Genomic DNA, 15140 nt, shown 5'->3' on the forward strand with positions numbered 1-15140 from the left:
TCTTCGAACACGCACAGCACTAACGACGGACATTGAAGACAAATGTAAACTAGTGCTTTAGGAGCTAGGCTTTTGTCGTTTATTTGACTATGATGATACATTTTCATAGAGCACAGAGGACTGCCCATGCAAACTTTGTGGATCATGAAATAATATTGCCATAATCAAATAAAAGGCGATGACCAGGATGATATACTGTCACAATACACAGAGTTCGCACGAGATGTCTGCACGGACAGTCCTTTTTCTGTTTGATTGAGCCTACACAGTTTAAAATTCTTAATAATGTCACACAATTTACACTGTTTGTTGATAGTCTGTAAAATAAAATGGAAAAATGTCGGACTATTGTAAAAAAAAAAAAAAAAACGGAAAGGACCAGAACGCAGTACCTCCAGCGTGTAAGCTGTAGACCTTAATCAATGCGCCATGCTCACTTGGTTGGGACATGGGTAACGTTGCGCGTAGTACAGCGCGCAGTGACCTTCAAAATAAATTTTCTCGAAAAACAAGGCCCATCACTGAAAAAGCGGATAGCCTCATACTCGGGGCATGACCCTCTACAACACATCCGAGACCTATCAAAATCTGTTATTTACATTTCTGATGGTCCCCTTGTTAGACAGAATTTCTATTTGGTGTGAGAACAGCAGCAATGTAATTTTAGCAAATGAGTAGGAAATTCGATTCTGTAGTGTTTGAATACAATATTAGTGATGTGCTGATTGATATGACTGAGCACATAAGATTGGTTATAGCAGAGGCATATTATTGACTTCAGTCTATTGGGAGAACTCTAGGATATTGTAGCTCAGCTATAAAGGAGACCATGTATAGAACACAACTGCCACCCATTCTTGAATACTGCTAGAACGGTTGCGGAGCCCCACTAGGTTGGATCACAGAGAGACATTAACTTAAATTCAGAGGTATGCTGCTTGATTTGTTACCAGTATGTTTGACCTGCATGTGAGTATTATAGAAATGCTCTGTGCACTCAAATTGGAATCCCTTTTGGGAAGACGACATTTTTGTGTGAGAAAATTTACAGAGTTGGCGTTTGTGGTTGACTGCAGAAAGATTCTAGTGCCACCGTTGTACATTGCATTTAAGGATCGTGAAGACAGGATAAGAGACATTAAGGTTCATATGGAAGCATATAGACAATAATTTTTCTCTCTCTCCATTTGTTAGTGGGACGTGAAAAGGAATGGCAGATAGTGGTACAAGGTATGCTCCACCATGTATCGTATAGTGCCTTACAGAGTATGTATGCAATTATAGATGTTGATGAAAATAGAATGTAATACTTATAGATGTTTGCTTTTTTATTGCATGAGAAGCATGCGCTCACAGTCCCAAAATATTCTAGCTTTTATAACCAGGGACTCCATTTGTCAAATGAAAGGAAAAGGTTTTTGCGAGCAAGACTAATATGGGTTGACTTGGAAAGTCAAGATAGGATTGCAGATTAAGGAAGCAGTAAGAGGAAAGCTCTAGAGGGAAGTATACAACAAAATACACTGACAAAAACAGTGAACCACCCAGAAGACGTGGTCAACTGTCAGTGTAACTTCATACAAATATTGACTATCAGTGGGTATGTTAGAGTTGCAATTTGCTGTAGCCAACAAGGTGTTGTTACTTGGCCTGGTAGAATATATAAGGGACATGACAGCAATCAATGTTGAGGGGTCTCTGTGAAGAGGACAAGAGATGCCACATAATTTTGACACACAGCATTGTTAGTGCCTGAGAGAGTAAGAAAGTGGTCTCATTGCGGTTCTCCATTTGGACAACTGATCGAACCATGCAGTATCCAGATTTGAGGGGCATGCAGATGTGATAGTGGCCTGATATTGGAGTGCATGGGAACTTGGCAGGAATACGCATAAGGTTCCAGCTGACCGTGTGTGGTGGTGGTGGTGGTGGTGGTGGTGGTGGTTAGTGTTTTCACAATATATATAAATGACCTAGTAGATAGTGTCGGAAGTTCCATGCGGCTTTTAGCGGATGATGCTGTAGTATAGAGAGAAGTTGCAGCATTAGAAAATTGTAGCGAAATGCAGGAAGGTCTGCAGCGGATAGGCACTTGGTGCAGGGAGTGGCAACTGTCCCTTAACATAGACAAATGTAATGTATTGCGAATACATAGAAAGAAGGATCCTTTATTGTATGATTATATGATAGCGGAACAAACACTGGTAGCAGTTACTTCTGTAAAATATCTGGGGGTATGCGTGCGGAACGATTTGAAGTGGAATGATCATATAAAATTAATTGTTGGTAAGGCGGGTACCAAGTTGAGATTCATTGGGAGAGTGCTTAGAAAATGTAGTCCATCAACAAAGGGGGTGGCTTACAAAACACTCGTTCGACCTATACTTGAGTATTGCTCATCAGTGTGGGATCCGTACCAGATCGGTTTGACGGAGGAGATAGAGAAGATCCAAAGAAGAGCGGCGCGTTTCGTCACAGGGTTATTTGGTAGCCGTGATAGTGTTACGGAGATGTTTAATAAACTCAAGTGGCAGACTCTGCAAGAGAGGCGCTCTGCATCGCGGTGTAGCTTGCTTGCCAGGTTTCGAGAGGGTGCGTTTCTGGATGAGGTATCGAATATATTGCTTCCCCCTACTTATACCTCCCGAGGAGATCACGAATGTAAAATTAGAGAGATTAGAGCGCGCACGGAGGCTTTCAGACAGTTGTTCTTCCCGCGAACCATACGCGACTGGAACAGGAAAGGGAGGTAATGACAGTGGCACGTAAAGTGCCCTCTGCCACACACCGTTGGGTGGCTTGCGGAGTATAAATGTAGATGTAGATGTAGAACGTCCCGTCGACAACGAGGTCATTAGCGACGGAGCGCAAGCTCGTGTTAGGGAAGGAAATTGGCCGTGCCTTTTCAAAGGAACCATCCCGGCATTTGCCTGAAACGATTTAGGGAAATCACGGAAAACCTAAATCAGGATGGCTGGAGACGCGATTGAACCGTCGTCCTCCCAAATGCGAGTCCAGTGTGCTAACCACTGCGCCACCGTGTGTGACCACAAAGGAGGATCACCCTGTTGTGCACCAAGCACATTGCAATCCTTTGACATATGCACCTCCTGTCAGAGAAAAAGTATTGGACTCCCTGCAATATCCTGTATCATTCCACACCATTGGTCAAAGACTAGCAGCAGTTACCATCCCATGTATAGAATGTCACTAACACAATAACAAAATAACAAAAATGGCTGTGTTTGGTGCAACTGGGAAGCATGGACTGATGTAAGGCACCGTATTGTGTTCATTGACGACTAACGATTCTGCATTACTGTGGATGACTATCATCAGCGAGTATGTCGATAACCTGGGAAGAGGTCCCATTTTTCCAGTGTTTTGGATAAGCACCGTGGTGTTACTCTTGGCATCATGATGTGGAAAGCCATTGGCTATGACTTCAGGCCATGGCTGGTAGTGATTGAGGGGAACTTTGAGAGCGCAGTGGTACTTCATGGGCAGCCTGTTTCCTCATGTGTTCTTTTTCATGTGACAGTATCGTGGTGCCAATTTTCAACAGGACAATGCTCATCCACATATAACAGATGTCTTTATGAACTGTCTACATGACACTGAGGCACTCTTGTTGCCAGCAAAATCCCCAGATGTGTCCCTGATAGGGTGGGGCCAAGTTGAACGTCAACTCTATCCCAGTGCCAGTGTCCCGGATATCGAGGACCGAGTACAACAGTTGTGAGTTAGCTTGCCCCAGGGGAGGGAACAATGACTTTATGACATCCTTCTGAAGCAAATCAGTGAATGCATCCAGGCCAGAGGAGATGTAATGTCATATTGATAAGTGGGTTAATACTGCCATGTTTTTTTGTAAATTTGACTCAGTTTTACAGTCATTGCTATAACGTCACTTAGCATCTCAACTCATGAAGTTTCACTTAGTTTCCTCTTTCTCTTCTGGGTGCTTCACCTTTTCTGTCAGGGAGTATAGCTCATTTCTTGTTTGCTGCCCCAGTTGTCCTGTTTCACCTTTAGACCGGAATCCTGGCTGATTATCCTAGCTGAACCTTGATTAATTTCATTTTTTGTGGTATCTGCAATATGGTACTGAAAAATAATGGAAGCAGTAAAAGTTATCACTCATCGTATATTTTAGATATTGACAAGCAAATAAATAAGATTACAAAAATTGCTGAGTGTTCAAAACATGTCTCTTTTTAAAAATAATCTTACAAGAAACGTACACTTGTTTTTATTTTAGGTACAATCACATAATATGATAACAATCACACCCATACATTGGCCATCTTCAGATACTGTATTAAACAGTATATTTAGTCTGATTATAGATATTGTCAAGCTTTGATCACCAAATGATGTCTACAATGTATAGTACACTGTTGCAGTTCACATGTGCAAACAGATGCACCCGAGTGGGCATGGGCGTAGGCACAGGTCGGCAAACAGCTGACGCAGGGCAGTCCTGCAGCTAGGCCATAATGTGGAGTACCATACTGATTGGCCGAGTGCAAGCAAGTAGTGGTGGCAAAGCAGCTTGCGCATGTACATAATGTGTGCTGCAGGGCTGCCTGGTGGATAGCTAACACTACCCACAGCTGTCTGTGAGTGTGGTGAGGGACGTCTGTGCCCCTTGGGGCAATATCAGAACAGTGTGATGGATCTAAATATGGCCAATGTATGGTCAAGATCAGTTACAGTTATTATATGTTTGTATCGAAAATAAAAAGCAGTTTTGAGTACCAAACAGCTGCATTAAAAAAGATTGCTAGATATTATTCAGCTATCGGACTTCGTTCTTCATCAGAATTAGCCAAAACAAAACTCCATTCACATTCACAACTCACATATGTGGCCTCTTGCAACTTCCCCCACCTCTGTCTCGCTATTCCTCCCTCTCCCTGTACCACCTCAGTACCTCCACTACCCACTCCTGCGAAAGTCATTTCCCACCTTAGATGCAGTCGTGTCTTAGTGCCCAGAAATGCAGTGGACATATGTGTGGGGTTTGTGAATCGTGAGAATTCTGTTTTTTCTACATCTGATGAAGGTCTGCGTCCTTTAGGTGAATAATATCTAGCAATCTTTTGCAATGTGTCTGCCTACCCCTCTGTGTGTCCCCATCTGTGTTGTGAGTAGCAATCTATCCTTTTCATATTGTTGTTATTCCATTCCCGATTTTCCATTGTTTAATAAGAAGTGTGCTGGAATGTAAGATCTATCTTCTGTAGTTGGCCGAAGCTAATACGGTGTGTTACTTCCACAAATGATCTGTCACCTTGATGATATGACACTAATTTTTACTATAATTATGTTTTTTATGACTGCCTTTTTGAAGTTCCTCGGTGTAGTGAGTCTGCTATGCAATGCCACTGATCCATGCCACTTCACTTCTCCATCTGTATGAGAGCTCCGATCTGCGCAAGCTACATTATGACGTATCCACTTTTTAAATAACTCTTCTGTGTTTTGTTGCTCGTAAAAAACAGTTACAATGTTGGGTAACCAGATTTCTTATTAATTAATAGATGAGAGCAGCAACTCTGAATAGAATCTTGGAACTCAATGATATGTTACAATATATCTCTTCAACTGTTTATTGAGCATTGACATTATCACTTGCCTATCTGCTCCTTAATTTCCAATTCGCTGCCAGACTGTGGCACCAAAGCCCAAGCAGCCCAATCACAACAGGTGTAGACATTCAATTGCTGCCATGCCTTGGTGACGTTCTGTGCTGGCGCAACTTTCTCCAAATCTGCATGTATTGGCTTGGTGCGTAAGTGCGTAGCCATAAATTTAATAAATAATAATAAAATAAAACACAACAGAATATATTCTTCTTCACTATTTACAACAGTCTGCCAATGTTGGGGTAAATTTTCAATTTCATGACTAGAAATGACTTGGTTTTGATGTGAAGAATTGGCCGAGCTGTTTTCAGAGTGCATTCACACCTGGAGAAGAAGTTCCTCGAAAGTTGTTCGATATGTCGTGGAAAATGTGAGGGCACAAGATCAGGTGAATAAAGTGGGTGTGGAATGACTTCCCAACTCAATTCCTTTATAGTGTAGTGTTTATCAATCTAGCAGAATTCAGGTGGGTGTTACTGTGGAGTAGCATCACTTAACGCAGTCTTCCTGGTCTTGTTCTTGGATTGTGCCTGCAATACATCTCAGTTGCCGACAATAAATGTCAGCAGTGATGGCCACATCTTGGAAAAGCAATTCGTAACACACCACACCATCGCTGTTCCACCAGATTCATAACATTAACTTTTGTGGATGCACACAGATCTTTGTAGGGGGAGTTGCTGCTTTGTTTGGGCTCAACCATTGTTTTCTTCTCTTGCTTATGTTAGCATAAAGACATTAGCATAATGCAGGGTGTATATGCCCCGGGACAACTGGGAAATCGGGGAACAATCCAGGAGCTTTTTCATCCAGGAGAAAACTGGCAAAAACCCCTGGGAATTTTTCATTGTTTTAGTTTTCAGTTAAATTTTTGTAATTTTGGTTGGTAAGAACTGATAATCCAATGAAGATTTCCACTTTAGCCCGCTACAGAATAATATTTAGCAATAAAACATAAATGAGAGAAAAACACCAAAATAAAACTTAAGTTGCAAAGAAACTGCTCCATTTACAGCAACAGAACACAGTGCACAAACAAACATCTGCTGACAGCAGAATGTGTCAAAGGCATTAGGACGAAGACTATGCAGTACTTCATAATGATAAACTGCTTTCGATGAGCATGACATTGCAACTGTTTACATTTCTAACAGGTCGTGGGAAAATATTGTGAATGATGGTTTAAGAAGTGTTACTTTCAAAGTAAATTTACTTTTATGCAAGATGACTTATGCTTTGTGTGAGAATGTGCAATGAATTTCTTAAATCACAGAGTGTTTGAATCTCATTCAGAACTTAACACTTTGAGGAGCCATAATACCAGACATTTATATCATTACTTAAAATTTTACTGGCACGTTTGTGTTTGATATATCTTAGAGGATGCAAAAAAATATCGATATTATATGTGAAAGTGTAGCTTTTCTTATTGGTAGACTTTATGTATATTAACTTTTCCTATTTGTGTGTTCACACTGTTTAACAGTGATGTTGTTATGGGCTAACTACATTGTATGTCCTATGCTCTAAATATCAGCTGTGATTGGCTGACAAAAACACATTGCTAGCTCGATCTCAGTGCTTCAGAAACTAACATGCTGTGTTTTGTGGACTCCGTATTTATACATTCTTAATATGAAAAATGCAGTGTACATATTGCTGTGGATCAAGGATCTTCCTAAAATGCATCTTTTTTTATGCTGAGCTTAGTTTTGTAAAGTGCCAGGGCATTCTGCACTGGTGTGTAAAACCTGGACCAATCAAAGAATTGAGAAGTTTCCCAGTTCCAAGGGAAGGTACTGTCACTTAAAATGGAAAAGTGTATTTTCACTCAGGAAAAAGTGTCTTTTTAATTGGGAAATGTAGGAAAGACCCAGGAATGTTTTTTCCTTGTCCGCTTATACACCCTGACAGAGACACCATTCTCGTCATTAGTAAATACAGGATAGGAATGGTTGATGTTCACGATCCAATTGACAACGAGCAAGCAGAGATAATTATATGGCCACCAACTGATTTTTGTGATTTTTGGCTTGGAACATTCAGTACCCATACACCTGATTTTTTAATGTTCCTCATTGCATGAAAATGTTGCATGATGTTGAAATGATCACAGTTCATCACATTTGCCAGCTCTTGAGTACACTGATTTGGATTATTGTTTAAACGATCTTTGTCAAACCCTGTAGGTCTTCCTGAAAATGGAAAGTCACAATGTCAAAACAATCCTCCTTAAAACTAGAAAACCATTTTCTTGTCATGCTCTGTCCAATGGCAGGAGCACATATTTCTGGCACCTCCCTGCTGTCTCCCCTCCACTGAACTCAAACAGAAGAATGTGTTGGAAATGTGATTTCTCCACTTAGCACTCCATTTTCTAGTGTCCACAGCTCCACTCACTATTTCCAAATCACAAAATGACAATACATAAACTCAGATAGCAACAATGAACTACAAATAAAAATGACAGTTGATAAATAAACCAATGACAACAGAAAAGCAATATGGAAAAAAAATGAACTAATGTACCAACCTAATACAGCAGCCGTGGGCACTCACAGTGGGAAATTCTGTACATACTACTTATTAAATAACGGTTTTACTTGAGCATCTTTCATTGGCTTGTGAGGAAGATGTGAAATGTTATTGTGGATGAACATCATGTTCAATTGCAGTACTTACTCTTCTCCATAGAGAGAATGCCCCCCCCCCCTCTCTCTCTCTCTCTCTCTCTCTCTCTCTCTCTCTCTCTCTCTCTCTCTCTCTCCCCCCCCCCCTCCTCCTCCCTCCCTGCTGTCCTCCCTCTCCCTCCCGTGTGCGCGCGCGCCCGCACACACACACACACACACACACACACACACACACACACACACACACTCACTCCCTCTCTCTCTCTCTCTCTCTCTCTCTCTCTCTCTCTCTCTCTCTCTCCCCCCCCCCCCTCCCCCTCTCTCTATACATTGTCCCTGCAAACTGCATCGTCCTGCTGTTGAACAGCTAACTTTCACACTAATTTATTTACCTGATGAGCACTCACTGTCAACTATTCATTAAATATTTACCTTTACTTTCCATTATATGGTAATCTTTCCAGACAGAAGTGTAATGTAGATGATCATTTATGTGTCCCATTTGTAAGCTTCCTCCATGGTCAAATGTGCACCTATCACATTTTTGGTAGGCTATATTGATGTTACTCTAGTGGATTAATTGCACAGGGAGCAGTTTGCCACTCCTTGCCCATTGTAGATTTAGCACTTATTGGCTGAAAATAATGTTTGTTGCATGTGGTTAATATTTGATGGTGAGTTACGGTGGAGGTGACTCGTATATTAAAAATGGATGTCATTAATTGATATTTACTTGAGGTAGCCAAATGCATGGCAAAACTTGTACAGAACTCTCATTCCTTTGTGTACTCTGATCATTATGCTAACTAGATACATAGTACAAAATTCAGTCATAATTTGGCATAATTTTAGTCCCATCTCTCTATCTCAAGTAACAACCGATGTAATGGCACATAACATCAAAGTACACCAGCAGAAAAAAAAAAAATCGCAACACTAAAAAATAATGAGTAATGAAATTTTAGGAATACATTTGTCTGTTCAAGCGAATTCCAGGAATACATTTGTCATATTTTAGTGATTAACATTGCATGATCACAGGTTCATATAAGTATGAGATAAACATTTGGCACCATGAAATGCTGGTACATTAAGAACTGCTGTATCTGCCAGGCTGTATATGCCAGACTGTTGAACGCAAGCCAGCAAACATGCATGCATTGTGTTGTACTGGTGACAATGGGATGGAGTTCTATACCTGTTGCACTTGGTCGTCAGTTTGTGGGATGGAGTTCTATACCTGTTGCACTTGGTCAGTCAATAAAGGGATGGTTAATGCTGTTTGTGGATGATGCTGGAGTTCTCATCAGATGGCAGACCATATGTGCTCAATTGGAGACAGATTCTGATGATTGAGCAGCCCAAGGCAACATGTTGACACTTTATAGAGCATGTTGAGTTACAACATTGATATGTAGGCAACAGTTATCCTGTTGGAAAACACCCCCTGGAATGCTGTTCATGAATGGCAGCACAACAGTTGAAATCACCAGACTGACACACAGTTTTGCAATCAGGATGTGTTGATTAACCACAAGAGTGCTCCTGCTGTCATACGAAATCTTAGCCCTATTACACAACAACGTTCAAACTCAGTGAGGTGTTGATAATGGCATCTTTGCTGCCTTAAAGGCATTCTTGACTAACAGCAATTCACTATGTCCAGTCTTAAAGGTAACTAACATTCAAGATCGGTACAGTGTGTATTTAAAGCAAACCTGATTTGTATCTTCATAGTGGTGCAACTAGTGCCACTCTTATGCGACTGATGTGAAATTAGAATAGACATCATCTTTCACATGTAGAAACATGCCTACCAGCTTTTGTTTATGTCACACAGCACCTTCTTGGTGTAGTGATCTCCCCCCCCCCCCCCCCTCAGTCAGTATATAATCACACTTTCATCATTAAGTGGTGATACTATTCTCAGACCAAACCCAAACCTTGGCTGGCCATGTGGTATGCTAAATTTAAGTATTAGATTTTCAAAGTCTTCATGAATGACTGTTTCCAGCGCGACAACACGAAGGCAATTATTTATAAAACTTTTATTTTTAAGGTAATAAACAGTAGAATTAATAGAGGAGAGGGATCCCTTGGTCCGTATCTGTGGCACTCGCTTGTTTTGTTCAATATTTGTGTTATTAAAGTATTCCTTTTCTGGCATTCAAAGTAACAGGTGACACCTGTGTGCGGCTATCTGTGGAAAAGGCCTCTTACTGCCTCTCGGCTGCAGCCCTGCTCACGTCTCATACCAAATGGTTCAAATGGCTCTGAGCATTATGAGACTTAACTGCTGAGATCATCAGTCCCCTAGAACTTCTTAAACCTAACTAACCTAAGGACGTCACCAGACTGTAGCACCTAGAACCGCTCGGCCACCATGGCCGGCCATCTCATACCACAAAACTTCATAGTTCATATCCAGGTTTAATATTACTCGCAATAAAATGATCAAAATGCACTAATTGTCCAGCTTGTTCTTATGGGAACTGTCACAAGTTCCATGATGTGATTTTTCATGCCAGTCAATGAAAAAAGGTAACATTGGTAACACTCATGTAATTGTTTCAGGTGATGAGGAAATGAACTACTGGAATAAAATAAAACAGGACCGAGCAGAAAAATTCTCTCAGAAGATTAAAGTGAAACAGAGAGGAAGAGACAAATTACTGAAACGTGTCGAGAGAGAACTAGGAAAACACATCAGATTTGATGAATAGTTATTACCGTTGTTGGTCAAAACTGAAGAGTTGTGTGTATCTAAGGAAAACAGATCATGATCCATATTTGTACATTCATCATTGTAATTCATGAGAGAAGATAAAATTTTACCAATACAATAATTTATTTTATTTGAAAACTCTTTTTCTTTGCTTAATATTTCATCAAAACCTTGTTGTTTCCAAAAACAGAAAAATTTTGTGTGACATTACCATATATTGCAAATATTAAACGTTTTTGGTAAGTATTATGCAGTGGTCAAATGTATTTCATCATCATTTGTAGAGTGTATCTTCAGGAAGGCCATAGCTTCATTTGACTACACACAGTGGCTTGCTGCTGTCTTACTGCCCCTGTGCTACCACTATCAGCGATGACAACTCACAACAAATGGAATATAAATTCACTAAACAACTCACTACAATCAAGTTTAATGGTCGTATTAGCTATGTCGTTGATGGCTTAGCACTTAGAATGCTACTGAATGCTCATTGGCTTTTAGAGAATGCATGATTTAGGTGCGCAGAACAAGCCTAAACTCGACCACCATTGTCCATGACTCCAACTATAACAGTAAGAAGGCTGATGTTCGCTGCTAGGACTCCACTACGTGTGTTGCCAATGTCTGTTGGTAAATTTTGTCTTCCTTTTCCATCAGCCTTCTGATTCACTGTGCTTCTAAGATTTGATCACAGCTGGCCATTGTTGGTTGTGGTTGTACACTACCAGTACCATACAAAGGTGGGACAATAATGTGCTTCTTCCTCAGTACTGGGAGTCTTTCTGGTTGAAATTATATTTTCATGTTTGGCAATCTCTATTTCCTCTCTCAACAGCCCGCCGTAGTTAAGTAAATCACTCCTCCACCATGGGACTGGGCACAAGAAACATCTATAAACAGTCTGATCAAATGCCTAAACTTGTGGCCCCATTCAGTCACACCCTACACGACCATATTCAAATGACTCAATTGATTTACTTAGTCTGAAAATACATGTGATGTTATTACACTATGTCTGCTCTTTTTTCCCCTCTTGGATTTGTGTAATGATGTCACAGGGACTGCATTTGGTGGTGTGTAAAGAGACTTTTGGTCACCTTGTGTATATAGAGTGTTTCAAAAAGAATGACCTCATTTCAAAACTCCACATTTGTTGATAAAAACTTGTTACAAACATGGCATAAATTTCAAACTACTCACAAACTCTTAAAGTTTTAACTACGCTATTACAAATGCTCTGTGGCCACCAGCAGCAGCATGAATGACATCTAGGTGATAGCTAAATTCTTCTTAAACTTTACTCAATGTACCTGCTTGTACAGAAGTTATGGTAGCTGTTATTCTGTTCTTCACTTCTTCTATGCCATGGGGTAAAGGGGAGATGGACACACTTTCCTTCACATATCCCCAAAAGAAAAAAAATCACATGGTGTTTTTTGTGAGATTTCTCATGAAAAAGCTTATCATTCCTTCTTTTTTAAGGAAAGCAGTGACTGGAATGAGCTATCTTCAAGTGATGCAGAATTGGCTTTTCACACAACTTCAGGAGGAGTCTGGTGGCTTCATTTTCCAATAGGATGGAGCTCCTCCATACTAGCATGACAACATACATCAGTTTTTCAATGACACTCTGCCTCGACACTTGACAGCGTGCACAGGACCCCAATACACTGACCTACTTTCTTGGTCTCCAAGATCCCCAGAAATGACCTATGCGATTTTTTTTTCTTATGGACATATAAAATGGAAACTGCATTTATCTCTTACCTCATGACATAGAAGAAGTAGAGAACAGAACCACAGTCGCCATAACTTCTGTAAGTACTTATACATTGTGTAAAGTTTATGACAAATTTAGCTATAGTCTGCATGTTGTTCGTACTGCTGAGACACACAAAACATCTATAATAGTTTAGCTAAGACTTTAAGATTTTGTGAGTATTTTGCAATCTATGCCATGTTTGTAGTATGCTCTTGTCAATAACTATGGAGTTTTGAAATCAGGCCATTCTGTTTGAAACACTCTTTATTTGAGGGCTATCCAGAGAGTAATCTCTGTTTCCATATAGTAAAGGAGGTAGTGTTGGAAACTGAAAAGTTGCTGCACGGATTCACACAATGCATTATTGTGCTTATAGCTGCGGTGGCCAGTGCTTCTCATTCACCTACTATGTTCAAAATTAGTGATGCGATTGAAAATTTCCATCAGATGTTAAATCTGTTCCATAATATAGTTATAATGGCAAGAATTCTCAGAGCCATCAATGTTCTTCACAAAAATGTGTATGTGGACCAAATATGGTGAGGGAAGGTGTTTGCGCATCAATTGTGCCACTTACAATACATCAACTGTTGGTTAACTTCGCACAGACTACTCTGTGTTTTGCACGACATTCTGACTCAACAATTAGCTTACCCCAAGTTCTGTGGTCATTGAGTTCCAAAACTTCTTTCTTCTCTGCACTTTCCTTTTTTTTATTGCTATGTAGACAGGAAGGTCCCCTGAACAAAATCATAAATACATGTTTTCTACGCTAATGCAAACAGCAGTCAGTGATGTGGGCTCTTATCACATCCCCAGCAATTAAAGAAATTTTGTTTATGGATTTTATGCAATGTGGGAGGATGTTCATATCTGAAGCCTACTGTGAAACATTACTAAAACTGAGAAGAGCCACCCAAAACAAGTGATGTGCTCTCTTGACGACCAGTGTCGTGGTTTTGTCTGACAACTCTTGGCCCCACACTGCCTGACAAACACAAGAACTGATGTGTCAGTTGAAACTGTACATTTTAGGATGTATGCTGCCAGCCCATACTTGACTTAAGTGCTTTTCATGATGTGAAAATGTTGCTTGGATGAAGCAGTAGAGTAGGATGACGACAGAGAGAAATGAAATCAAGAACCAGGAGGAAAAAACAGGAGGATAATGAAGTAAAATGGGCTGAAGCTGGCCCAGTTCCACTAGTACATTATCTTTGACCTCATATTCCCTCTTGACGCCTCCCTCATCTTTCTTTCACAAGTCCTCCCAATGAGTAGGGCCCTCTCGACCTGGTGTTTGAGTGACCCGCTCTTCCTTAACAATCTTCGCCAACCTATCTCCTCTTTCCTTCCCAGGAAAGCAGCTAATAGTTCTGAGAGCTAGGATAGTTTGTTGTACTTTTATACGTGTATCAGCAGTATTAAGAATTTTGACTCCTGAAGGTAATTACTAGCTATCCAGTCACAATTTTAGAGTAAGGTATTTTGTACTCTTCGAATCACATATTCCCTATGGCCTCATTTATAAGCTTACCAAGATTTAAAAATACTGCTGATTGTTGTAAATGTGTGCACAGGCATTGTGACTGACAGATATTTGCATAAATGCACAGGGTATTTTCGTAAAAAGCTAATTTAATTTACAGTATTAATCATGCTTACAGACTATTACAGAGCAGTGACTATATAGCTCTGAAAAGACTGAAATTATATTTAAATAAATCCTAAACTATCATTAAAAGAATAAAACATAAAATATTGCTGTCACACAGTAATAGCACTTTGATAAGTGAAATTACTAATTTAAGCTTATTTTGAATAAGGCTCAGGGATAATTAAATAAAACCCATATCTCAAAGTTAATATTTTAATACAGTTAGTAAGGTTAATACAGTATAACCAATACTTTCAGAAAAAGTATGTAAATAGCAGGTTTTAATTGGGTCTTACACCCTAAAAATATTGAAGTATTTGAAAATAACAAATACAGTACTATAGTAATAAAGTTGTACAGTACTAAACTAGTACCAATATTTTGAAACTAAAAATTTAACATTATGTATGTATTTAATTCTCTATTTTATGAAGATTTTTAATATTGCTCTAAATGCCATTATTAGGGCTAGAGTGTCTTTAGAAAGGTGCAAATGTCGACCGGATTACTAAATATGAAGTTGTTGATGACTGGTCGGATATACAATTCATCCAAAACATCTCGGTGGGCACGAAGAACAGCCAAGTTCTTCAATCGCTTCTGTCCCATTCTTGATCGGAGATAAGGCTTCAGATGTCTATGGGCGCTAAATGACCGTTCTGCTGTTGCTGTTATGATTGAAACTACTTCGAGAAGCTTAATGCAGTTTACATAA

General features: G+C 39.9%; 1 protein-coding gene across 1 annotated transcript in view; it reads left to right on the forward strand.

The window, feature by feature from the left end:
• Positions 1–11124, forward strand: part of LOC124775112 (la-related protein 7) — a 93927-nt gene extending 82803 nt beyond the window's left edge. The window contains exon 9 of the mRNA XM_047249948.1: positions 10856–11124. Coding sequence (XP_047105904.1) covers positions 10856–11004 — 149 coding nt within the window. The 3' untranslated portion in view covers positions 11005–11124. The remainder of the gene's footprint in view (positions 1–10855) is intronic.
• The last annotated feature ends 4016 nt before the right edge of the window (positions 11125–15140 follow it).

Source organism: Schistocerca piceifrons, chromosome 1 (assembly GCF_021461385.2).
Source record: "Schistocerca piceifrons isolate TAMUIC-IGC-003096 chromosome 1, iqSchPice1.1, whole genome shotgun sequence".
Lineage (NCBI taxonomy): Eukaryota > Metazoa > Arthropoda > Insecta > Orthoptera > Acrididae > Schistocerca > Schistocerca piceifrons.